Source organism: Lithobates pipiens, unplaced genomic scaffold (assembly GCF_037356315.1).
Source record: "Lithobates pipiens isolate NorthernLeopardFrog02 unplaced genomic scaffold, aLitPip1_a1.2 Scaffold_30, whole genome shotgun sequence".
Classification (NCBI taxonomy): Eukaryota; Metazoa; Chordata; class Amphibia; order Anura; family Ranidae; genus Lithobates; species Lithobates pipiens.
Genome location: NW_027507791.1, coordinates 125,842,019 through 125,869,507, shown reverse-complemented (window position 1 = coordinate 125,869,507; position 27,489 = coordinate 125,842,019). Strand labels below are relative to the sequence as shown.

The following is a 27,489-nucleotide window of genomic DNA, read 5'->3' as shown; positions in this document are numbered from 1 at the left end:
AAAGATTTTGTGCAACAATAACTCTATATTGCATAATTCTTTTCATGCTGTGTGTGATTCAGGCCTTATGCACACTAGGCATTTGTTCATCTCTCCTAAATGCCTTTCCTCCTGGCTGCAGTGTTTTGGAAGAAAAAATGCTTAACACATGTACACGTGTCTTAATGCATTTAGGCGCGTCAAGTACTTGGGCATTAATTCCATTGGCTAGAATAATAACCTATTATTATTTTTGCTCATGAAACAGCATTGAAAGCCTTTATTTCTCCTATTCCTCCAGTATTTCATTTCTGGTTATCTTCTCCCCTAACAAACATCTTACAAAACCTCATTATTATTGCACTAATTTTTGTGAACTGAATGTTACCAATTTTTTTTTTAAATGATATTATAAGGAGACTAACTCTTTACTGCCTTTATATCACACTAACAAGATAAGACCACATAGCCATAACAAGGCACATTGGCGCTGGCGGTGGAAAGAGGTTGAAAGGGACAATTTGCCTATTCTGCATCAGTACACCTGGAACCAATGATGAGAAGCAAGGGGAAAACTGTTACCCCCCTCTGCTAGCAGCTGGGTACTGTGGGTACAGAACTGAAATGGATGAACTACACAGTACAAAGGACATTATTCCACAAAAAAAAAAAAAAAAAAAAGAACAGACAGCAGAAATTAAAAACCTGGCCAGACTGCATCAACTGGGTGCCAGACTCATTCTTAAAGTTAAACATTGGGAATGAAAAAAAAAACTTTAGCCCTGCAGTGAGTGCCCTTCTGCACTGCAGTTGTTTGGTTGTTTTGCCTAGGACAGTGATGGCAAACCTTGGCACCCAAGGTGTTTTGGAACTACATTTCCCATGATGCTCATGCACTCTGCACTGAAGTTGGGCATCATGGGAAATGTAGTTCCAAAACATCACTGGCTTAGGGGATGATAAATATACCAAAAACATCATTTTTGCTAGGAAAGATTAGTAACTGATGCAAGGTAAAAATATTTTCCACGTGCCATGCTTTAGTGAATTGACCCTTGTGTTTATTTTACACCAGAGAATTCAACAGTTGCAATATGATATATATTGCAACTATTTAAAGGGATGTAATGTAATCTGATTATAATAATTGCACACCAATTTAAAAAGATTTTTTATTAGACAAAGCATGCTACTTGCAAAATAAAAACTTACAAAGACTCCTAAAGACGCAAATAAACATTTTGTATAAACAGCACTGAACATGTTTCGTCTGCACAGTTTATTACACTTTTCTGGAATGAAAAGTTTCTTCATCTCAGATGGGTAACATATTTCTACAGTGCCGTGTGCTGGTCATCTATATTCCGGGAACATTTCCTTGCATGCACTGAACTGAAAATACATAGAAATATCCTCACCTGTCACATCTCATGCTACTTTTCAAAGGAACCGGGTCAGTGTGATGGGTAATCTCGGAATACTCTGTGCTGCTCAGCTGCAATGACATCTTGGTTAAAGCTTCTCTCTGAGCTTGTATAGAAGTGGAAGAGTCACCATTTACCTGAAGGGTACAGAGGAAAGACAGAGCATACAGTAAGGGAGAAAGAACCTTGAACATCAGAGGAATCAAAATAAAGAAGGAAGTTCAAAGTAAGCAGAACAGCCATAGAATCTATATGCTCTTGCTACATAATAAACCTATAGTGATCATCTGTTTATCTGCTGCTATCAACAAAACCCCTTCTATTATCCACTAACATAAGAAGTATGCAAGTGCCAATTTGTTTATTATAAACTGCAAGTAAACATAATACAATTAAGCAAATTGCAATAAAAGAGATGAGAAACGTCCACATCTTGCACAGTGCCCCTTATTGGTTGATAGTTTTAATGTTTTCATTTTGTTTTCAATTGTATATAACATTTCTAAAGGTTTGTATTCCATAGACAAATCACCTAATGATATTGCACTTACTGCTTTTACTGTAGCATTTATTTTCAAAGTAAGCAGATTTTTCACAAATGATACTTTAAAAATATTATGTCAGCATAACAGATGCATTCTACAAATCTGCTAGTTTAAGTGGTTGATTTTTAAAGACTTTGCGTAGCCAATAACCCAGTGAAACTGCATGTAAATACACATTTGTTCTATGCAAAAAAAAAACAAAGCAATTGTTGTTAGGCTACATCCTTAGCTTTTTGATTGTAAGTCATTGATGTTAAACAGAAAATATCGTATTTGGCCACTAGATGGAGCTAAATATAAAATTTCCTATAATATTTAGCTCCATCTAGTGCCCAAATGCAGAAAAGTCGATTTAAAATCAATGCGTTGTCATTGGCAAAAAAGGCAAGTTGTAAAGTTCACTTATTTTTGAGCCCTGTCTATATGTATCTAAATTCTTTCATTCTTTCCGCCTCCACATCTGAGTATCCCTGACCCTCCTTTTCATCCCTCAATGTTTGTCATTACTCATGCATCTACAATTATGCTTGTAAATAACTATATTTATTTGTAGATAAACGGTACTGCATATAGAAGGTAGATTTGCCACCTGTAATCAGCCGGTGCTATTTCTTTTCTTTCTTTTTTTTATGTATCATTGGGTTCCATATTTAAAAAATAAATAAATAGCTTTATATTGAAGCTGTACAAATCCACAGTTCCCAGATGAATATACAATTGCTGGAGCATGTCTAAGGTTCTGCTATGACTACTTATCTATCAGTTCGGCTTGAAAACTGACCTCTTGATTAGTGAAGTGCCTTTGGGCACATAATGTCACTTGAATGAGATCTGTTTGATTGCTTATGGCGCTGCTCAAAGTAGAGGTGAAAGCATATACCAGAGTCCCAGAACATGGGGTGCTGGATTGTCCTGATACTAATCCAAGGGGTAAAGAGGAAAGGATCGCTACTACTCCCAAAAAGCCCAGGTGAGTAAAGGATAAACAGCAGCCTCAGCCTACATATCTCCACCAAACCACACACCCTGATGCATGTCACTCTGCCCACCTGGGCTTAATCATCACCTATTTACAAACTTCCTCCGAATGACATATAAAAATTTTGCTGAGGATTGTCTGAGACTTTCTTGCATTTGGTTTTCAAGGAGGGAACAAACAAATGTGCAGGTTTTATACTTTGTTTATATACACATGTATATGTAAAATTGCAACACTGGCAGATAGAAGAGGATATAGAAGAGTTTTGCGCATTGGCTCTTGCACACAGACATAACAATTTACTGATGTTTATATGCAGGATCTTGCTGCTAGAAAGATCCTGATAAAATAAAAAGTTATGTTTTATAAATATGTACATGCTCGCAATCATGCATATGCGTATGAATGTAAAATTCTTCTCCATGCTATTCTAGCTGCCAGTGTTGCAATTTATGCAAAAACGCTGGTATGTACTTAAAAATACACATATATGCGTGTAAATTACTGCACTCAACAGTAGAATTGAATTAATTAAGTTAATTAAGTTTACCCATTCAGTTGTGTGTGTGTGCAATCTGAGATCCTGTTATTCAGCATACTACAAAATTAACCACTTGAACTCCAGAAGATTTACACCTTTTCATGACCAGGCCATTTTTTTGCGATACGGCACTGCATTACTTTAATTGACAATTCGTGGTCGTGCGACACTGTACCCAAATAAAATGGATGTAATTTCTTCCCCACAAATAAAGCTTTCTTTTGATGGTATTTGATCACCTGTGTTTTTAATTTTTTGTGCTATAAACAAAACAAAAGGCCGACAATTTTGAAAAAAAAACAATATTTTTAACTTTCTACTATAAAACCTATCCAATTAAAAAAATGTATAAATCAAGTGTCTTCATAAATGTAGGCCAATATGTATTCTGCTACATATTTTTGGTAAAAATAAATCCCAATAAGCAAATATTGATTGGTTTTCGCAAAAAGTATGGGATATTTTTTTTTTGCTAGCAATGGCAGCAATCAGCAACTTATAGTGGGATTGTGATTTTGAGGCAGACATTTTGGCACAAACTGACACTTTTGACACTTTTTGGGGACCAGTGACACTAATACAGTGATCAGTGCTAAAAAATATGCATGGTACTAATGACACTGACTGAGAAGGGGTTAACATCAAAGGTGATCGAAGGATTTGTGTTTTTCTAAACTGTGGGGGGTGCTTTTACTAGGGGAAAACATGAATCCTGGGTCCCTGCATCCTGCTTTGCAGGAATACAGGATCCGTGCCTTCCCTCCTGTCAGAATAGCGATCTGCCTTGTAAGCAGACCGCTGTTTTGCCTCTAAGCTTGATGATCGGTGGGTGTCGATGGACACAGAGTCTGTAGTACCCACCGCTGGGCTCCTGTGTGTTATCACAGCGGGAGCGAGCCGCCGCCGGCACACATGCGCACCCCTTACCTGCACAGGGGTGCCACCCTGTAGCAGTAAAACTGCTATAGGTTGGACCTTAAGTGATTAACTTTTAGGAACTCTTGAGTACTTGAAACACTCCCAACCTTCAGGCTGAAAGGGACAAATACGAAATATTTACATGCAATATTTAATATTTACTTGATTAATATGGTAAAAAAAATATTTTCATATTTTTCCTTAATTTAGTTCTGAACAAAATACATAAATAAAGAATATATCTGGAATTGAATGGAACACCTGATAAGAATACTTGACTTCACCATCTTCTTAACATGTCTGTCACAGAGGTTCACTGACTTTCTCAATAAATTACATTTGCTATTGATGGAGGTTTGCTTATTACTGCATATTGCATAGGCGTGGGTCATTGTTGTCATCATCAGGAAACCTGCCCTGACAAATGATATTCAGCCACCACTAGAGTGCATGTAGGCAACTATAGGCTACAATGGGGTGCAGGAGATCTGCAGCACTGGCATGCAACAAGGATGAAAACAACTACTTTATAAAAAAAAAAAAAAAAACGTTTATGGTATAGAGTGTGTGAGAAAATTAGACGTCATTCAGTATATATGTATATATATATATATATATATATATAACATAATTACGTTCTAACAAAAATATTAGTAGTTCTTATATAAAATGCTGCATTTTACAAATGAACTCGTCGATGTTCATTGGCCTCATTTAAACCTAAAATCTGTCTTTTCCGGAGTAGAAACACAAAGTTACGGCACTGGAAAAGATAAAATCCAAGACTTGATCACCCGCTGGTTGGATCCTGAGCATTGCATTCCTGTCCTGGGGATTTGAGGATTTCTGTGGGGCTTTTATTTTATTATTATTCGGAGCATTAAAAGTCAACAGCTGGACAGCAGACACGCGCATTCATCTATCCCACTGCGGACAGATGTTTTAAATAAAACGCTATTTACATTTGCTTAGATACTGAGGCCCAACACATAACAGAGCCGGCACGGAATATGCCTTTTGTTATATTAAATTTCTCATCCTCCTGGAGAAGGGAAGTATAAGATTTGTGGTCGATGCAGGAGGAAATATTTTTTATTTCTGCACATTGAACAGCTGGGGGCGAGGCAGAAGAAATTCAATTATGGAGGTGAATAAAGAAAGCACAGACCTAATATTTGTCTTTAAATTCTTTCATTTAAAGGAGAACTCCACTATGAACAAAAATAAGGAGCTAATACAGTCTCTCTCAATCTTTTTTTTCCCTTGGAAGAACCTTTAAAATAACTGTCAGGTCTGAGGAAACCTCTGCTAAATAGACATATGCAGAGTAAAATATTTCGTTTCGGAATTTCGTTTTCGTCCGAAAAATTTATTTATTTAGTTACTCCCGAAATTCGTTTTTATTTATTTCGTTTTTCATTCAAAAATTGCATTCATCCGAACATCCACGGTCTACGGTCCAATCTGTCTTTGAAGGCTTATGGTGTCTGTCGAATGTATAAAGAAGATTCGACGGAGCTAGTATATAGCATACTTTGTGTGAACTTTAGAACCCTATTAAAGTCTATGGGACTCCAACGTTCAAAATCGAAAGTGCTAATTTTAAAGGCTAATTTGCAAGTTACTGTCCTAAAAAAGGGTTGGGGCACCCGGGTCCTGCCCCAGGGGACATGTATCAATGCAAAAAAAAGTTTTAAAAACTGACGTTTTTTCGGGAGCAGTTATTTTAATAATGATTAAAGTGAAACGATAAAAGTGTAATATTCCTTTAAATTTCGTAGCTGGGGGGTGTGTATAGTATGCCTGTGAAGGGGCGCATGTTTCTGGTGCTTAGAACTGTGCCTGCACAAAGTGTCATTTATGCAGGAAAAAAAGTCCTTTAAAATCACTCGCAGCTATTATGAATTGTCGGCTCTGTAATACAGAGAACACTCATTGAAAGTCATTGATAAAAAAAAAAAAAAAAAGCGTGGGGGTCCCCAAAATTCAATTACCAGGCCCTTCAGGTCTGGTATGGATATTAAGGGGAACCCCGCGTCAAATAAAAAAAAAATTGCTGTGGGGGTCCCCCTAAAAATCCATACCAGACCCTTTATCCGAGCACACAACCTGGCAGGCCGCAGGAAAAGAGGGGGGGATGAGAGAGCGCCCCCCTCCCTCCTGAACCGTACCAGGCCACATGCCCTCAACATTGGGAGGATGCTTTGGGGGTCTGTGACCCCTCAAAGCACCTTGTCCCCATGTTGATGCGGAGAAGGGCCTCATCCCCAGAACCCTGGCCGGTGGTTGTGGGGGTCTGCGGGCGGGGGGCTTATCAGAATCTGGAAGCCCCTTTTAACAAGGGGACCCCCAGATCCCGGCCCCCCCCTGTTTGAAATGGTAAGGGGGTACAAAAGTACCCCTTACATTTCACAAAGAAAGTGTAAAAAATTGTTAAATAAGACAAACACACTTTTGAAAAATTCCTTTATTAAAAATAAAAAAAAATAAAAAAAAAGATTCCAGCGGTGGTAATCCACTCTTGCTATCCAGCGACGGACGATCATCTCTCCGGGATCCAGCGATAGCTCATCTGAATCAGCGCAGCGAATCCATCCATCTTCTGTCTCCACGGAGGAGACACTGCAGGGATTCCGGCGGCCTGACATTTGTTATATGCGGAGGGCGGGGCCACCCGTCACCTGACCCCGCCCCTCTGATGCAAGGGGATACCCGGGGTTCCCCGTGACGTATGGGTGACTCCGCACCCCTCTGATGTAACACAGGCAGGTTTCCGTTACATCAGAGTGGGGCGGGGTCACCCATACGTCACGGGGAAGCCTGGGTTTCCCCTTGCGTCAGAGGGGGGCGGGGTCAGGTGACAGGTGGCCCCGCCCTTCGCATATAACAAACGTCAGGCCGCCGGAATCCACGCAGTGTCTCCTCCGTGGAGACAGAAGATGGATGGATTCGCTGCGCTGATTCAAATGAGCCATCGCTGGACCCCGGAGAGATGATCGTCCGTCGCTGGATAGCAAGAGTGGATTACCACCGCTGGAATCTTTTTTTTTATTTTTTTTTATTTTTAATAAAGGAATTTTTCAAAAGTGTGTTTGTCTTATTTAACAATTTTTTACACTTTCTTTGTGAAATGTAAGGGGTACTTTTGTACCCCCTTACCATTTCAAATAGGGGGGGTGGGATCTGGGGGTCCTCTTGTTAAAGGGGGCTTCCAGATTCTGATAAGCCCCCCGCCCGCAGACCCCCACAACCACCGGCCAGGGTTGTGGGGATGAGGCCCTTGTTCCCATCAACATGGGGACATGGTGCTTTGAGGGGTCACAGACCCCCAAAGCATCCTCCCAATGTTGAGGGCATGTGGCCTGGTACGGTTCAGGAGGAAGGGGGGCTGCTCTCTCGTCCCCCCCTCTTTTCCTGCGGCCTACCAGGTTGCGTGCTCGGATAAAGGGTCTGGTATGGATATTTAGGGGGAACCCCACGTCCATTTCTTTTTAAAATTTGACGCAGGGTTCCCCTTAATATCCATACCAGACCTGAAGGGCCTGGTAATTGAATTTGGGGGACCCCCACGCTTTTTTTTTTTTTTTTTTTTTTTATCAATGACTTTCAATGAGTGTTCTCTGTATTACGGAGCCGACAATTCATAATAGCTGTGATTTTAAAGGACTTTTTTTCCTGCATAAATGACACTTTGTGCAGGGACAGTTCTAAGCACCAGAAACATGCGCCCCCTTCACAGGCATACTATAGACACCCCCTCCCCCATACGAAATTTAAAGGAATATTACACTTTTATTGTTTCACTTTGATCATTATTAAAATCACTGCTCCCGAAAAAACTCCAGTTTTTAAAACTTTTTTTTGCATTGATACATGTCCCCTGGGGCAGGACCCGGGTCCCCAAACACTTTTTAGGACAGTAACTTGCAGAATCTTTTGTCTTTGTCAAATCTTTTTTCTCTGTCGAATATTTTCTCTATATAATCTTGGACTAATAGAGGTAAGGTTAGGCATATTCGACCACAGGTTCTATAGACACAGATTGTTATTGTCACTGTTGTTACTGTTGTAACAAGGAAAACGAAAATAAAGCATTTATTTATGTCGGATCTTTCGTTTTTCGGATTCTGTGCTTTCATTATCGTTTGTCAAAACGAAAACGAAAATAGCTGAAATTCGGACGAAAATGCATTCGGACGAAAACGAATGCACATGTCTACTGCTAAAGTGAATTCATCCACAGCTCATGCTAATCTAACATTATCAGAAAGAACGTGGTGTACTTATAGTATTTGAGTCTTGAGGGCTCTATACATCAAAACTATTGTCCGTAATAATCCTGAAATTACTTAAAAATAATACTAGCTAAAACAATAAAGACTAAAGATTTTGCCCCTCTACATTAGTGGTTAGTAGAAAATGTTTCCCTTATATTGATGATCAGTGTAGGAAGAGACAACGTATTGCTCATCACTCAAGGTACCCCTTGCAATCTCTGGAGGAACCCTAGTGTTCAACAGAAACTTGGCTGGGAAAGACTCAACTGATCAATACAGTAGTTTCTTTTTTAGTGTAAGATGAAGATATGAAAGACATGCACAATCAGAACAGCAATGTAGCTTCTTAAAGTGGCTGTAAACCCTTACAGACCACTTTGTTCTACAGGTAACCCTATAATAAGGCTTACCTGTAGCTACCCAGGATATCTCCTAAACCTACACGGTTTAGGAGATATCCCCTGTATTTGCATGTGCCAAAGTCATCGGCACATGCACACTGACACAGACTGAAGCAATGGCACGTACGTGACGTTGCTTCAGTGAGTGTGCCATTACCGCACGCATGCGCGGGAGTGACGTCATCATGGCTCTAGCCAATCACAGTTCCGGGGCTGTGATACCCCCGGGAGTGATGTCGACCACCGGAGCGGTGTACGGGCACTGCAGTGAGGGCTTCAATCTCAGGTTTGTATTACATAATGAGCTAGTATGCTATGCATACTAGCTCATTATGCCTTTGTCTTGCAGTACTTTAAGTACATATAAATATAAAATTATACTGTGCTGCTTTGAGTCTTTTATGGACACCAGAATATACCACCTTAATATGTCTTGAATGTATATTTGTGACTGGGGGAAATTCTACATTGCATCACACAACAGTTATGAAAAAAGCATTAACCACTTGCCCTATGGAAGATTTACCCCCTTCATGACCAGGCCATTTTTTGTGATACGGCAATGGCAATTTTAACTGACAACTGGCAAGTGGTTAAGACAGAATTATTGTAATTTCCTCCAGGGTGAATAATATAAATAAAATGGCAAGCAATAAGTTGTGCAAAAGTGTTCATAATATTGGAAAATAATGACACACATTGCTTAGATATGGTTCATTGCTGTCACTATCAGGAAGTCGGGAAGTCTGGCAAGTGCCAGGGTACATTCATGTAGAAAAGAAGTGGCTGAAAGAAACTGGAAAAATAAATCACATCACTGAGGTTCGAAAAAGAATAAAAAAAAAACGAAAAGAGCATTCAGTTAAAAATGCCAATATTATATGATGTAAAGTGCTGTCATATGGTGTCCTCCAGCACAGTGCTGGGACGATCCAGCGGACCCCCCGGCACTTCCATCTTTACCTGGTCTTCCTTTTGGGTCCCGTGCCTTCGGCCATTTGATAGGCCAGGCCACAGTGATGCCACTCACACAAATGTGCATGGAAGTCACATCATCGTGGGATGGATCGGGGGGCCGATTAGGGGCAGGCGCGGCTCAGTGAACATGACAGCTGACAGGCAGAAGGATGTATTTATGGCACAAGAGACCAATAGGGTCTCTTCTATGATAAATACCCTGCCTTTCAGCCATTTTATTACAAAACAACTTTACTTCCTCTTTAATATTATTGAACCATATGTTCCAAACTGCATACTGGTTCAGGCTATTTGGCCATCATTAGTGAAGTGTATGGAAACTAAGGCTTCTACAGAGTAGGGCTTGGGGACCCAGTGTTATAGTATAAACATTCAGGTTACGGTGAGAGGGACAAAAAAGGAATCAAAAAGCCCTCAACTCTGAACAGTGCTAAAGCCTTCTTGAAACAGAAGATTTTCACATGTCTCATTCCATTACATATACCCAAAGTAAGAGGATTGATCTTCATTTCAGTACAGTGGGCAGAGGCAGGTAAATTATAAATTAGACTGAAAATACTAATAGTGTGCAAAGGCACAATAGTCATACTTGTTTTAGATGTTTTATATGCTCCTTGTATAGTAACAACACAATCAGAATGCACATTGAAAGTGGATAGTACAGTCAAAATCCCCAAATAAACAATGGGTTTCATTCACAAAGTGGTATGTTTCCCCTTAAAAAAGTTTTTTTTTTTTTTTTAAAGTGTTTTGGCATTTACAAAAAATGCTATTAAAATACCACACATTTTTTTATGAAGTCTTGTGGTACTTTAGTAGTGAAAACATGCGATAATTGAACATCTGGCACTAGCTAGCATATTTATTAACATTAATAAATAGTCATTGTTAGGGAGTTGGAGGCCACCCACATCCTTAACAACCACTTAAAAAACATGGTTGTTAAGAAGGGGGCAGCCTCTACTTCCTTAACAACCGATGAGTCATCAGCTATCAGTGGGATTCCCCGCCGACAGCTAAATGTAAAAAAATAATTGCCTGCGATAAAAAAATTACATGCCCCCCCCACCCCCCCAATGCATGCCAAAGGGCCTGGTATGATTTTTGTGGGGAACCGCTTTTTTAAAAGGCGTGGGTCCCCCCAAAATCATACCCGACCCTTATCCAAGCATGCAGCCGGCAAGCCAGGAAAGGGAGGGGGCAAGTGAGCGCCTCCCCTCCTGAACCATACTAGGGGGGTGTTTCATTAGTGTTTCTTCCCCACAACCCTGGCCAGTGGTTGTGAGGGTGTGTGGGCACAGGGCTTACCTGCAGACCCCCACAACAACCAGCCAGGGTTGTGGGAAAGAGGTCCTTGTGCCCATCAACATGGGGACAAGGTGCTTTGGGGGGCAGGGCCTGTGGCCTGGCATAGTTCAGGAGAGGGGAGGCCCTGATTTGTCCCCTCCCTTTCCTGACCTGACCCCCCGAAGGGCCTGGTAAGGATTTGGGGGGGCCCCACATGGTTTTTCCACATTTTTTAATTACTACCAATTGTTTTTTTTTATCTTCAGTTGATGACTCATCGGTTGCTAAGGATGCGGCGGCCGAGGGGGGGGGGGCCCCACATGTTATTTTCAAATTTTTTAATTACTACCAATTGTTCTTTTTTACCTTCAGCTGATGACTCATCGGTTGCTAAGGATGCAGTGGCCGCCCGTCCGCTCCTTAACAACTAGTACACATTCCACACATACCGAGTGCCTGGACCACTACTTAATCTCTGCATGCGTTTAAGTATTTCCTTCTGTGAATGTATTTTAATGCCTTTTATGTATTTACTGGGCGTTTTCATACTGCAAAATAGTCTAGTAAATTAACAGTTTTAGGATTGCATGCATCTTAGTGAACATAACATATAGGGATATGGGAAATGATTATAGACAATGACACACACCTACACAGGTTGAACTGGATGAACTAGTGTCTTTATTCAACCTTACCAAATGATATTTAGGCAAAATGTGTCCTGACACCCAAATATCTCATGTTAGTTGATTCTGTGATTGGAGCCCAATGTCCTATAGATTCTGTTTGGCTTTTTGGGGCATTTAGCCTTGAGTTTTTCTTTTACCTTGTTAATTCTGAAATTTCACTTCTTTCATTGTTTGTATTTCGAGAAGTGATGAGTCAAAATAGGAATACTTTGGCACTTGTCCATTTTTAGTATGGATAGGTAAGATATGAGGATAAGATGTGAGGGTTTGTTAAAATGTGTCTGTATCACGTGTGGGAATTTAAATACTGCAATTTATTTACATTCTATGCCTGCCCACATAAGAGGACAATATATAGAAAATATATATATTCTCTATTCAATGTAAACCTAGATAATATTCTAAAGACATGGTTGAATAACTGTTAATGTTTAACTTGTTATTCAGCAGCTTATGACTGTGGGTATTAGAAGGTTAATATGTCCTATCTACCATCAATTATTATCTGTCTTATCTCAAATTCAAACAAAATGTGAAAAGAAAAAAAGAAATTATGCTTTAATTGAGATATTTTGAAAAATGAAGGCAGTGTTTTAGGCAGGTGCAAAGTAGGATCCCATTAATATAGGTAATTAACATTAGCCTCTGCTTTAATTAACATGCACACTTTAATTAGCAAAGCATTAGACAACATTAGAAAAAAATGGATTTTCCTACTACCAGAGAACATTAGGAAAAATCAGAACAATGTCTATCTAGGTTTTATAAATCACATTCACTTCATAATTATATGTGGATATGTCAAAATATACTAACCATGGATAAAGCTTATTATTTACATTAAGTGACAGTCTTCTAACATATACTTTTATTGCATTCTCAATTCCAAAGTCCAATGCGCATTTACAAAAGTGTAAAATATGATTAGGGCCAGTGTCAACGGGCTTTGGTTTGTATCAGAACTGCTTTTTCCCCACATATAGGTCTATGGAGATACAAAAGCAGCTGGAACCAGGTCGAGTCAGAAGGAGGTCAATTGCAGGTCTAATGCATGTGTCAATAAATTTTGAATGATCCCAGAAGTGGTTTAAACTGATGCCAAAAGCAAACTCATAAGGACAGCCCAAAGCTTATCAACAATGGCCACTACAGTTGGCTTGGGGCATTAATGGATAACTATCAATAGGCCTTGGGTATTAGAAGTCGTAGACTTCCATTCTATACATATATTACCTGTCTAATCACTCTCACATACTATTTTATTTTTTTATTTAAAAGGGGAAAATGTTGGTTTGTTTAATGTAGGTTTCAAAGAACACAAAAATGCCAAAGCTTTAAATTGATTTATGTGCTTTGTTTTGCCCTCAGTAGCCTTCGAACCATCCCTTATAGTCCATCAGTATGACAACTTCTAAAGTTATGCTCATCCCTCCCCTGGAGCCATAGTGAGTTATCACTAGTCTCTGAGGGTTTCTCAACTCTTCTACAACTACAGACCCCATTATATGGGCCAATGTGTCCCCATACCCCGTTCAGCAGACTGTTATTCATCATCATCATCATCATCACCAGTCTTATAAAATACCTGGACGTTTTCTTATTGTCTATTGCCATGTACAGCTATTTATGTCTATGGCCGACTGTTCCCAGCATTAGGTAGCTCCTTAGACTTGGGAAGACAGCGATAATTTTATGCTAGGCATATTTTTAGCTTCTTACCATCCATGTGCATGAGGACTTATACAAAAATCTAAATTGAGAACAAAAGTGTCAACATGAACCAATCGGAGCTTTCCAATCAGTGCTATACACATCACTCAGGATGATGCATTGTTGAAAATGGATACAGAGACAACATGGTCCCCACTGACTCCCAATGGTCTTAAAGAAAAGCAGGCAAAAATATAAAATAATTCTGTGTGTTTGGTATTTCGGACAACTGTAAACTATTCATGAATTACATTTAGAGATCTAAACACCCCCCCCCCCCCCCCCATATATTTCAATTTGTGAATGGAGTGATTCCAATCAGAAGGATTTATCTCATTTTATACTTTTACATAGCAGTGCATATTTGTTAGGTGATCACTAGTTGTTCACTTTGACCACAGTAACAGTTCAAAAACAATTCAAAATAACTAGCATAGATGTAAACCATGGTGTATTACTAAGATATATTATTACTGGTGATTAAAATGTTTGTGAACCCTTCCTTATAACCCAGTTAGGTGACTGGTCTCAGGTGATATACAGATATTAAACAAATCCTCCTACATACGTTGTACCTGTTTATCTGCAGTATTCTCTTCTCTATATCTGTTCAAAGTGCTGAATTTCAAAGCTTGTCTGAGAAATCAGAAAGCAGGGGTGGAGACTGGAAGTCACTCTGCAGAGCTCAGTGAGGAGAGCTCAGAGAGCTGATTGGAAGGAAGGGACCCACCCCTTCTCACACAGTGCACAGGAACAGAGCTGAGGCTGTCAATCAGCTGGAGATCCCTTCCAATCACACATTCTAGAGGGATATGCTTTGTTCATATACCGTGTCTGAGGTTTACAACCACATTAAAGAGGAACTGCAGTCTGCTCACATAATTTGCAATAAAAACATCTTTGTCATTCTGAAGCTTCCCTCCAATCAGTTTGCATATTATTTTATATAAGCTGTCATTCTGTACTTGACAAATAAGCTGCAAAAATCTCATTCCACAGAGTCTGGCTGTAACCACTTTAACTGTGGGAAGCTGAAACTGCTGCCTGTTCACTTCCTGGATTTACACAGACATACAGAGACACACCTCCAGCTCTGCAGCCCTGCAGCTCTCACTGGCCCTCTTATGACTCACCTCCCCTCCCTTCCTGCCAAACTCTCACAAGAGTGAGAGAGCTGTGCATGATGCCATAAGCCTAGGCTTTTTATCAGACAAGAAACAGGAAATATGCTACAAACCCCGCTGTTTCTTTAAATTGCCATGACTTGAAATAGCTAGTTGAAATTTTCATAAACTCTGCATGGAGTTTGTATTTTCTCTAATTTCCTCCAAGTGCATCAGGTTCCTCCCACAATCTAGTAGGTTACCTAGTTCTAGATCGTGACCTTGTGCACATAAAAATCTGGTCAAATACTTCCATATTTATATCTTGCCAAGAATTTTTTTGTGATTAATTACAGTAGGTTGAGTGTCACCTCCTCTTGGGAGTTTTTTAACCTGTTCAGCACCAAAGAAATAAAAGAAATAAAAGGTGTCAAGATTGCCATGGTGTACTTCTCGGAAATGTTTTGACACATTTGAATTTTTTTTGGCATTAGCATTGGTAGTGTCATTTGTATATTCCGAGATTTTAACTAGTACATCCAACATATTGCAGGTTGCAGGCACTACATTAAATTACATAAACCACTGATTTAGAATTACAATTAATATACTGTTTGATTGTATATGTTTTCTTAGTAGAAAAGGAAAAAAAACTGAGGTATTTTGTTTATGTCTATGGAACTGCCTGCAGATATTATGGCCACACATGTAGGATCCTATAGTGAAAAGCCAAGTCTGTGGTTTGTTTGGCTTCTGAGAGCAAAACAAACTAGGTGACAGCATATTACCTAGACTGGGGGCCCTTCTACTACAGAAATTACAACCCCCCTTAAAGTGGTTGTATAGCCTTACAGACCACTTTTACCTACAGGTAAGCCTAGATTAAGGTGCAAGAAATATCTGACGGATTTTGTGGTTGGAATGTCCGTTCGTGTGTACAAGGGCTATGTTTTTAAATGGATTGCTGTGGGCAAATAAAATGAATTCTTTCCACCAGCCCATATAGAGATTCACCAGAGAGGGAGAAAATGTTGCCCCCATGGATGCACCTTGACTCTGAATATAGTATTGTTCATCAAACATAAAAAAATTATGAGTCAAGAGGAATTCTACTGCTCTACACATGTACTCCCGTACATTGTAATTATAAACACTGTAACATGAAAGATGGTGTTTGATGGCTAACAGTCCTAGAAAGTGGAGAATGCAAGAATATAAAAATCTGACATCTATAGTGATCCAGGTACATTCTGTGGACCAAAATATTTCCTGCATGTGGGCTAACAAATGTCCAGTATCTTTTATAAACCAAGGTAAACAACAAGTGGTTCAAGAAACTGATCAACCCATTCTCCCATTTTCTCCAGTACTGATCCTCTACCAGCAACTATAGGGTGGCCTTTCACTGGAGTGTCTTGCTTGTGTATTTTGGGGAGATGGTGAAAAAAAACTGAGTTATGGGATGTGTGACCATAAGATAATCTACAGTTTTTTGATCTAAAACACCCATCTCCTTACCTTTATCTAATAAGTGTAATAATTTTTGTTGAATGGTTGCTGTGGGATCAGAGCTAAGAGGGCGATATGTAGTGTAATCAACCAACTGCCTCAGTGCTTCCTGTTTATTTCTAGCAGTATCTAGGATCGCTACAGTACCCCCCTTATCTGCCTGGCCAATCACTAGGCCAGATCTCCTTTTCAAAACATTTAGGGCTATGGTTTCTTTCTTGGTAAAAAACATTTTTTTCTAATGTTATGTTGCTGACATGATTCATGCAATTTAACCAATACAATATTCTGAAAATAATCCACAATGTCACTTCTGGTTGACCAGGGTAAAAATATTTATCCTTCATATTAATGTTAGATTCTGCTTGCAGATTCTCCAATGCAGACCTTGCTACAAGATGATCAAATCAGAAGGAGGTAGTCTCATCTTGAACATTATGGCACACTGTGGATTCACTATCAGAAGGTATATCCTTGAAATGTTTCCTAAGCATTAGATTAGGTCTATAATCTTGTCCCTGGCATCCTTTGACATCTCTTTGGTCTTGCCCATGAATGGTGGGTTTCAACAGAAGAAAGTGATTCTGTGGACAGGTGTTTTTATATATAAATAATGGGTTCCCCCGCTGTATGAAAATAGCTGCCCTTTTTTCCAAATCAGATGAAGCCAAATCATTCAGGAGCAACCCCGATACCTGCTGTGGCCCGCATTTCTTTTAATTGTTTTTGGAAATCTATATTTTCTTTAAAACAATACTAACAGTAGTAATTAGAAGGAAGACAGATTTAAGGGTAGTACTGACGACAATTATATTATGATACAGTATTTACAAACTGCTCTTCACTTGGCTAACTTCCTATACCTATTTTGTGTTTAAATGTTGCTGTGTTCATTAATTACAGTGACAGCTGAGAACTGAAATATGAATACAATCTGGTTAATGAATCTGTATATGAGTTCACAGATTAGGCGTTCCTTATCCAATGGGATGGTCAGTGACACTGTATAACACTTTGCTTGGAAATAAGTTGTGTTTCAAGCCCTGTCCAGCAGTCGAAGGGTTATTCCCCCTTCCACCCTCACCAGTCATCACACGTGGTAAAATGACCTTGTATTTCATTAACTGATAATGAAATGGATTTATTCCGCTAACGGTTTTAATTAAAATGCTGGAAGTATTGACTCTGTCTTCTCATCCAGATTCCCCAAGATGAATAATAAAAAAGGGAAATGGAGTGCTGAATGTGGGAGACTTTCCGACAAGAGGGGGTGGGAGTGTGTGTGTTAGAAAGCATGATACCATCTTGCCATTTCTATCCCATCCCGCCACTCTCGTCATTCCTCACTGCAAATCGGTTTGGGATGGTTTTTGATGTCTAATTGTTTTATTTTTTTCTAGTTCAAATCAATTTCTGCTTACCTGAGTGTTTAATTAAAAAAATGTTATTTTAAGTGTAATTAAACTGACTATTTCTGGAAGAGAAATTTGCTGCTTGCTGCAGGAAAAGGAAACAATATTTTAGTTAGTTTGCATCACAGCTGTTGATTCTTACTGAATTTCAGAGACGTGTGAGCAATATTTGAGCTGCTGTTTTAAGAGTAGTTCAGGAATGATGAGTAAACCAAATAAAACTTCAAAGACCATAATTATTGATAAACTTCCAATGATCAGAAAGATTCCAGATTCCCTCCAAAGGGACAGTTTGGTCTGATAAAGAGGTGCTGCCATGAAATGTGTTGGCCAGTATATTAGAGGTCGGTCTTCAAATGGAGCACTAATGAACAGATGAGTGTGCTTTATGAAACTTATGTCATGTCTTTATACTGCTTTTGTGAGTATAATATATTTATTTTAACCAATTAAAAGATTTTTAGAGGATGTTAAATTGTGCCAGTGAGCTTTCTGTTTCATTTACTTTTTTTTAGAGCTTGCAGTTGCCAAGACGCAAGGTGGCAAGGCTACCAGGGGGCTGCACTACCATTAACGCATTCAAATGTATAGTAAAAGATTCCAGATTGCAACCATATAACTGTAATCCAGCTGAAGTTACAGTTTACCCTAGAAGTTGGCTCTGATAAAGAGGTGCTTAAAATGTGTTGGTTATTATATTAGAGGTTGGTCTCCAATTAAGTACTAATGGATGGATAAGACGTTCCCTATTGAAATTATGTGAGAAATTATGTCAGGATGTCTTTATAGCACTTTTTTGTGAGTACAATATATTTATTTTAACAAATTAAAAGATTTTTTTAAAGATCTTATACCAGTGATGGCGAACCTTGGCACCCCAGATGTTTTGGAACTACATTTTCCATGATGCTCATGCATTCTGCAGTGTAGTTGAGCATCATGGCAAATATAGTTCCAAAACATCTGGGGTGCTAAGGTTCGCCATCACTTTCTTATACTATGCCAGTGTGCTCTGTATTTCACTTACAGTTTTTCTGGCAGCTCACAGGCCATGACCCAACAAGACCAGGGGTTGCACCCACCCACAAATAATATTGCTAACTATCAGTAACACTTTCCCTTGTATAATAAAACATTCCAGATTGCCGCCATACCACTGCAGTCCTGCTGAAGTGGTATTTGGTTCTAAATGTAATGACATAGAGGGGTAAAGTGTGTCTTTCAGCCCCAGAACCCTTTAGCAGGCTTTAAATTGACCCTTTCAATTAAATAGAAATGCCAACCACAGTTCTCTCTGCAAGAAAAAAAGTAAATGATTGCCTCTCCTATCGTATTTACTACTGAATGCCACTCTAATGAGGAGAAACATCCCTGAAAGTATTTTCATAAACCAGCACATCCAGAAGTGTCAATCTTCTGGTCCTTTACTGTGCTCAGTGGTTCCTCCTGTTGAACCATATGGGGTTAATTTACTAAAGGCAAATGCACTTTGCACTTGCAGTGCACTTGTAATGCAAAGTGGATTTGCCTTTAGTAAATAAACCCCCAAGTCATTACTGTGATGCACAAGGCAACTGGCCTGGAGTGACAAGAAGTATAAATCCTGTGCTCTGTGATTATTTATTTATTACAAGTACTTATATAGCACTGACAATTTATGCAATGCTTTACATGTTGTACATGCACGTCAGCCTCTGTCCTCAAGGAGCTTACAATCTAAGGACCCTAATTCACATGCATACATACACATACTAGGACAAATTTAGACAGGAACCAATTAACCTCTCAGCATGTCTTTGGCATGTGGGAGGAAACCAAAGTTCCCAGAGGAAACCCATGCAAGCACAAGGAGAACATGCAAACTTCAAGCAGGTATTCCAAGCAGAAGAAGAGATGTAATGGAAGCACTGAATGGGGTTTCCCTAAAACAGTAAAAAGCCCAACCTGAGGCGATCATATTCTAGACCTAGTACTGACAAATGGAGATTAACTGTCTGATGTTGAGGTGGGAGAAAATATGGGCTCTAGCGATCACCAATGTCTTTGGTTTGATATTAAAACAATAACTGAACAATCAAATACAAAAAAAAGTTCTAGATTTCAAAAGATGAATTGAAAGGTTGGATTAAAACGACAGGAGTAAGTAATCAGCGGGCACTGTCAAAGTCTACCATTCTGAAGGCAACCAGATTATATGTCAGGCAAGTTAGATATAATAAACGGTAAAAAAACAATATTGTTCCCTATAGAGGTAAGCAGGTTAGTAAAGGAGAAGAAAAATCAGCATATAGAAGATTCAAGGAAACAGAAGGTGTAGCTGACAAAGAAGAGTATAAAAATAGACAAAGGAGGCCAAACACATTATTAGTACTGCCAAAGCACAGAAATAGGAGTAAATTGCTAAATCTATTAAGAAAAGGGATAAAACCTTTTTTAGGTACATTAGTGATAGAAGGAAAAACTACAATGGTATCAGTAAAATTAACCACTTAAGGACCAGGCCTCTTTTTCGGACTTGGTGTTTCCATGTTTAAAACAGTTTTTTTTGCTAGAAAATTACTTAGAACCCCCAAATATTTTATATTGTTTTTTTTCTAACACCCTAGAGAATAAAATGGCGGTCATTGAAATACTTTTTTTCACACCGTATTTGCGCAGCGGTCTTAGAAGCGCACTTTTTTTGGAAAAAATTCACTTTTTTGAATAAAAAAATAAGACAACAGTAAAATTAGCCCAATTTTTTTTTATACTGTGAAAGATAATGGTATGCCGAGTAAATTGATACCCAACATGTCACGCTTCAAAATTGCGCCCGTTCGTGGAATGGCGTCAAACTTTTAGCCTCAAAAATCTCCATAAGCGACATTTAAAAAATTCTACAGGTTGCATTTTTTGCGTTACAGAGGAGGTCTAGGGCTAGAATTATTGCTCTCGCTCTACCGATCGCGGCGATACCTCACATATGTGGTTTGACCACCGTTTTCATATGCGGGCGCTACTCACGTATGCGCTCGCTTCTGTGCGCAAGCTCGTCGTAATGGGGTGTTTTTAAATTTTTTATTTTTTTTTCTTATTTATTTTAATTTATTTTATTTATTTTTACACTTTTTTAAAAAAAAATAATAAAATGGATCACTTTTATTCCTATTACAAGGAATGTAAACATTCCTTGTAATAGAAAAAAGCATGACAGGTCCTCTTAAATATGAGATCTGGGGTCCAAAGGTCCTCAGATCTCATATTTGGGCTAAAATGCAACAAAAAAAAAAAAAAAAAAAAAAAAAGAAAATCTGACATTTAAAAAAAAAAATATACCTTTAAGAGGTATGGGCGGAAGTGACGTTTTGACGTCGCTTCCGCCCTCCTATGGTATAGAGACGAGTGGGGGCCATCTTAGCCTCACTTGTCTCTATGCCCAGCCGACAGAAGGACCCGATCGCCTCCCCTGCTACCGACGGCTCCGGTAAGCGGCGGAAGGTGCGGGAGGGCGGCGGGAGGGGGGGTGGCACCTCTCCCGCCGCCGATAGCGGTGATCTCGCGGCGAATCCGCCACGGAGACCACCGTTATCGTACAGCCGACCGCCGCCTGAAGAGATGGACACCTCGGTTGTGGCAGCAGCTGCTGCCGTTACCGAGATATCCCTCTTCAAAAAATGGCCGTACATCGTCGTGCGGCGGTCGGCAAGTGGTTAAACCTGGCTACAATACATATGCTGAGGGAGACCTGGATATGGTAAACAATTACTTCTGTCCAGTCTTCTCAGAAATAAATTGTACTAACAATAACAAGTTGGGGAATCATATTGGTTCTAGTAGAAATAGGCCCTGATGGTTTTCATCCCAGAGTTCTAGGAGAATTTTGAAGTATTGTATAATTGTTGGACCATTAATGGGTATTTTTAATAAATCTCTTCTAACAGGAGAAGTTCCTCATGACTGACGGACAGCTAATATTGTACCTATACACAAGAAGAGCAGTAAGATAGAAGCTTGCATTTACAGGTCAGTGAGTTTAACATTTGTATTGGTCAAGTTAATGGAATCACTCCTGAAAAGAAGGATCGCTTAAAAATACACAACTTGCTGAAACCAAAGCAGCATGGTTTTACAGAGGGCAGATCATGTCACACTAATCTGATTGTATTCTTTGACTATATTACCAATGTTTTGGACCAGGGTGGTGCTGTGGACATAGCATATCTTGATTTCAGCAAGGCATTTAATACAGTTCCAAACAATGATCTAATACAAAAGTTGTACAAGCTAGGACTTAACCCTTAGGCGGTCCAGTGGATATGCAGTTGGCTAAAGTATAGATACAAGAGTGTGGTTATAGATGGGGTTCACAGAGACCAGTCACTAGTGGTGTACCACAAGGCTCTGTACTGGGTCCTGTTCTATTTAATTTATATGTAAGTGATATAACTAAAGGTTTGTTGGAAATGTATGCCTTTTTGCTGATGATACAAAGGTGTGCAATAGGGTTGATGTTCCTGGAGGTGTCTGTAACATGGAGCATGATTTGGCATTGCTGGAAGATTTGTCAAAGCAGTGGAAACTGCAGTTCAATGTTTCTAAATGTAAAATAATGCACTTGGGAAAATAATCCACTGAGAAAGTACAACATTGGGGATACAGTGTTGGTTAGCACTACAGGAAAAAGATGTGGGGGTACTTATTTCAGATGATTGCAAAATGAGAAAAACAGTGTGACCAGGCAGTGGGAAAAGCAAATAGAATACTAGGATGCATCACTAGAGGGATCACCAGCAGGAGGAAGGAGGTCCTAATTCCCCTATATAGATCTTTAGGGAGACCCCATGTAAGTTTGCCATACACAGTGCAAACCACGAGTTGCAGGAAAGAAATTTGCACGATTCCCCCATCAACACGGACAGTGCTGACAGGGGAATCAGCAACTGTCTTCTCCCACCGGGAAGGGGGCGGCGGACAAGGGAAGCTGTCCTCACAGAGAGAAGACGCTAATTATCGCTAGCACTTATAGCAGCTGTTTGTGATAATTGCAAGTGAATCCGGCAGGTTGGTTGTACCCAAGTTGATCAATGGTTTCACGTCTCGGAAATGGCCGGAACTCGGAACTGGCCGATATTCTAACTGTATATGGCCGGCCTTAGAATACTGGGGGAGATTTACTAAAACTGGAGCACTCAGATTCTGGTGCAGCTGTGCATGGTAGCCAATCAGCTTCTAACTTTGATAATAAAACCTAGAAGCTGATTGGTTTCTGTGCAGAGTTGCACCAGATTTTTCACGCTCCAACTTTAGTAAATAACTCCCATTATGTCCAATTCTGGAGATCTCACTTACAAAAAGATATTGATAAGATAAATGACTTCAGGAATTTAATATGTACAGTCAAAAGGAAAGAAGGGGAAAGGGGAGACATGATTGGAACCTTTAAATTCATCAAGGAAGTGAATAGGGTTCAGTTTTTTCAATATAAAAACCAAAATCAAGAACACCGGGATCTCAAAATAACTGGAGGAAAGTTCAAAACGTTGATGCTTGGAATAAACTTCCAGCAGAGGTAGTGAGCCAGTCAACAGTAAATGGCTTCAAACATGCTTGGGACAAACACAGATCTAAAAAAAAATGGGCAGACTCGATGGACTGCCTGGTCTTTTTTTTTTGCTGTCACTTTTCTATATTTCTATGTTTCCTGAGGACCCCAGTGTTGTAGCACAGGACTGCTAACCACAAAGCCACTGTGCTGCCCATGTGATTCTATGTTGGGAGCAGTAGAGAGTACATGCTATCCAATTTCTGCGTCTTATACAGTATATAGTTATACAGATGTATAGTGTACAAAAGACTGCTCCAAGGTTAAAGCCAGCCATAAACGTATAGATTTTTTCCACTCAGCCTTTAAGATTTCTCCATCCACAATGTAAATTCCCTGCTGTGGTCATTGCACGGGGGCCAGCTCTCAAAATACTTGAACAATGGCTGCATCTTACTGTATCCAGGTACTGTTTGGCTGATTCCTTGCAGTTTCATACCAAGTCCTCACTGCATGGTCACGGGCTGCACTGCACCCTGTAAATGGACTTGCAGCCTCCTGGGACCTGTGACGTATCCCAGGAGGTGGCAGGCAAAGAACGGGAGGAGAAATTCTGCTGGGGGCGGGTGGGCACCTGTCAGGGAGAAAAGGAGGATCAGCAGAACTTTAAGAACATTTTATGGTGAAAGGGGTTGTAAAGGTAAATGTTTTTTCACCTTAATGCATTCTATGCATTAAGGTGAAAAAACATCTGACAATGCCGGCGCCCCCAGCACGTGAGAAGTACTTGTGGGGAGAAGCAGAGACAGCCGCCAAGGGACCCCAGAAGAGCAGGTTCGGGGTCACTCTGTGCAAAACGATCTGCACAGTGGAGGTAAGTATAACATGTTTGTTATTTTAAAAAAAATAAAAAAAATACCTTTACAATCGCTTGAAGTTCTACTCTAAACATTTAAAATCATTGTATGGTAATGAGAACTGGATTTAGCCAGTCCGCTGATTTTCTACTGGGTTAGATCACGGCCTTCTTAAGAAATGCTTGCAGTAAGCCATGATATTTTCTCCCAAATAACATTTAACAGTAAGAAATTAGATTTTTAGATTTTTCTGTAGGTATGCTATGTAAACACATAAACATAAGATGATTTCTCAAATATGACTGCAAAAGTGAAAATATACTTTAACCACCTCAATACAGTGCACTTACTTACTTCCTGATCAGACCAATTTTCAGCTTTCAGCGTGCTCACAGTTTGAATGACAATTACTCAGTCATCCAACACTGTACCCATATGAAACTTGCGTCCTTTTTTCCACACAAATAGAGCTTTCTTTTAGTGGTATTTAATCACTAGTGGGTTTTTTTATTTTTTGTGCTATAAATAAAATAAAACGTAAATTTTGTGAAAAAATGCCTTTTTCTTTGTTTCTGTCATAAATGTTTGCTAATTAGTAATTTTTCTTCATAAATTTTGGCCAAAATTTATACTGCTAACTATCTTTGGTAAAAATAACCCACATTAGTGTATATTATTTGGTCTTTGTGAAAGTTATAGAGTCTACAAACTATGGTGCCAATCACTGAAAATTGATCACTTCTGATAAGGCCTTCAGTACATCAGGTGTATCTCATTTCTTGAGACACTAACAAGTCAGGAAAGTACAAATACCCCCCAAATGACCCCTTTTTACAAAGTAGACATTCCAAGGTATTAAGTAAGTAGCATGGTGAGTTTTTTTAAGTTGTCATTTTTTCCCACAATTCTTTGCAAAATTAAGATTTTTTTTATTATTATTTTTTTTTACAAAATTGTCATATTATCAGGTTATTTCTCACACACAGCATATGCATACAACAAATTACACCCCAAAATACATTCTGCTACTCTTCCTGAGTACGGCGATACCACATGTGTGAGACTTTTACACAGCATGGCCACATACAGAGCACCAACATTGATGTAGTACCTTCAGACGTTCTACGAGCAAAAATTATGCATCTCATTTCTCAACCACCTATTACACTTTTGAAGGCCCTGGAGTACCAGGACAATGGAATTTCCCATAAAATGACCCCATTTTGGAAAGCAAACACCCCAACGTATAATCTGTGAGGCATAATGAGTCTTTTGAACGGTTAATTTTTTTCCAGAAGTTTTTGGAATATGTGGAAAAAAATTTAAACGCATTTTTTTTTACACAAAATTGTCAATTTATAAGATATTTCTAACACATAGCATGTATATAGCAAAAAATACACCCCAAAATACATTCTGCTACTCCTCCCGAGTATGGCGATACCACATGTGTAGGACTTTTACACAGCCTGGCCACATAGAGAGGCCGAACATTGAAGTAGTACGTTCAGGCGTTCTAGGAGCATAAATGACACATCTCATTTCATTTCTACCTATCACACTTTTGAAGGTCCTGGAACACCAGGACAGTGAAATTACCCAAAAAATGACCCCATTTTGGAAAGCAAACACCCCAACGTATATTCTATGAGACATGGGCTGCAAATAGGTACTCGGGTACTCTGATGGGCTGGAGATAGGTACTCTGGTACTCTGATGGCCTGGTGACAGGTACTCTGGTACTCTGATGGCCTGGTGACAGGTACTCTGATGGCTTGGTGACTGGTATTTGGGTACTCTGAAGGGCGGTGACAGGTACTCATATGGACTGTGACAGGTACTTGGGTACTCAGATGAACTGTGACAGGTACTCAGGTACTCAGATGAACTGTGACAGGTACTCGGGTACTCAGATGGACTGGGACAGGTACTCAGGTACTCAGATGGGCTGTGACAGGTACTCGGGTACTCAGATGGGCTGTGACAGGTACTCGGGTACTCAGATGGGCTGGGACAGGTACTCGGGTACTCGGATGAACCGTGACAGGTACTCGGGTACTTTGATGGGCTGTGACAGATACTCGAGTACTCTGATGGGCTGTGACAGATACTCGGGTACTCTGATGGGCCGTAACAGGTACTCGGGTACTCTGATGGGCCGTGACAGGTACTCGGGTACTCTGATGGGCCGTGACAGGTACTCGGGTACTCTGATGGGCCGTGACAGGTACTCGGGTACTCTTATGGGCTGGGACAGGTACTCGGGTACTCTGATGGGCTGGGACAGGTACTCGGGTATTCTGATGGGCTGGGACAGGTACTCGGGTACTCTGATGGGCTGGGACAGGTACTCGGGTACTCTGATGGGCTGGGACAGGTACTCAGGTACTCAGATGAACTGTGACAGGTACTCGGGTACTCTGATGGGCTGTGACAGGTACTCAAATACTCTGATGAACTGTGGCAGGTACTCAAATACTCTGATGGACTGTGACAGATACTCTGATGGACTGTGATTGACAGGTACTATGAGGGGTGGTGACAGGTCCTCTTTATTGGGGGGGGGGGCAATCAGTGTGCTTGATGTGTACTGTAGGCGGTAATGAGATGTAAATTGTCCATTTATAAGATATTTCTAACACATAGCATGTATATAGCAAAAAATACACCCCAAAATACATTCTGCTACTCCTCCCGAGTATGGCGATACCACATGTGTAGGACTTTTACACAGCCTGGCCACATAGAGAGGCCGAACATTGAAGTAGTACGTTCAGGCGTTCTAGGAGCATAAATGACACATCTCATTTCATTTCTACCTATCACACTTTTGAAGGTCCTGGAACACCAGGACAGTGAAATTACCCAAAAAATGACCCCATTTTGGAAAGCAAACACCCCAACGTATATTCTATGAGACATGGGCTGCAAATAGGTACTCGGGTACTCTGATGGGCTGGAGATAGGTACTCTGGTACTCTGATGGCCTGGTGACAGGTACTCTGGTACTCTGATGGCCTGGTGACAGGTACTCTGATGGCTTGGTGACTGGTATTTGGGTACTCTGAAGGGCGGTGACAGGTACTCATATGGACTGTGACAGGTACTTGGGTACTCAGATGAACTGTGACAGGTACTCAGGTACTCAGATGAACTGTGACAGGTACTCGGGTACTCAGATGGACTGGGACAGGTACTCAGGTACTCAGATGGGCTGTGACAGGTACTCGGGTACTCAGATGGTACTCAGGTACTCAGATGAACTGTGACAGGTACTCGGGTACTCAGATGGACTGGGACAGGTACTCAGGTACTCAGATGGGCTGTGACAGGTACTCGGGTACTCAGATGGGCTGTGA

The 27,489-nt window shown here is 40.1% G+C and overlaps 1 protein-coding gene across 1 annotated transcript in view; it reads right to left on the bottom strand.

Moving 5' to 3' along the window:
• Window positions 1-27,489, bottom strand: part of AKAP6 (A-kinase anchoring protein 6) — a 427,520-nt gene that overhangs the window by 141,591 nt on the left and 258,440 nt on the right. The window contains exon 8 of the mRNA XM_077464820.1: window positions 1,398-1,540. Coding sequence (XP_077320946.1) covers window positions 1,398-1,540 — 143 coding nt within the window. The remainder of the gene's footprint in view (window positions 1-1,397; window positions 1,541-27,489) is intronic.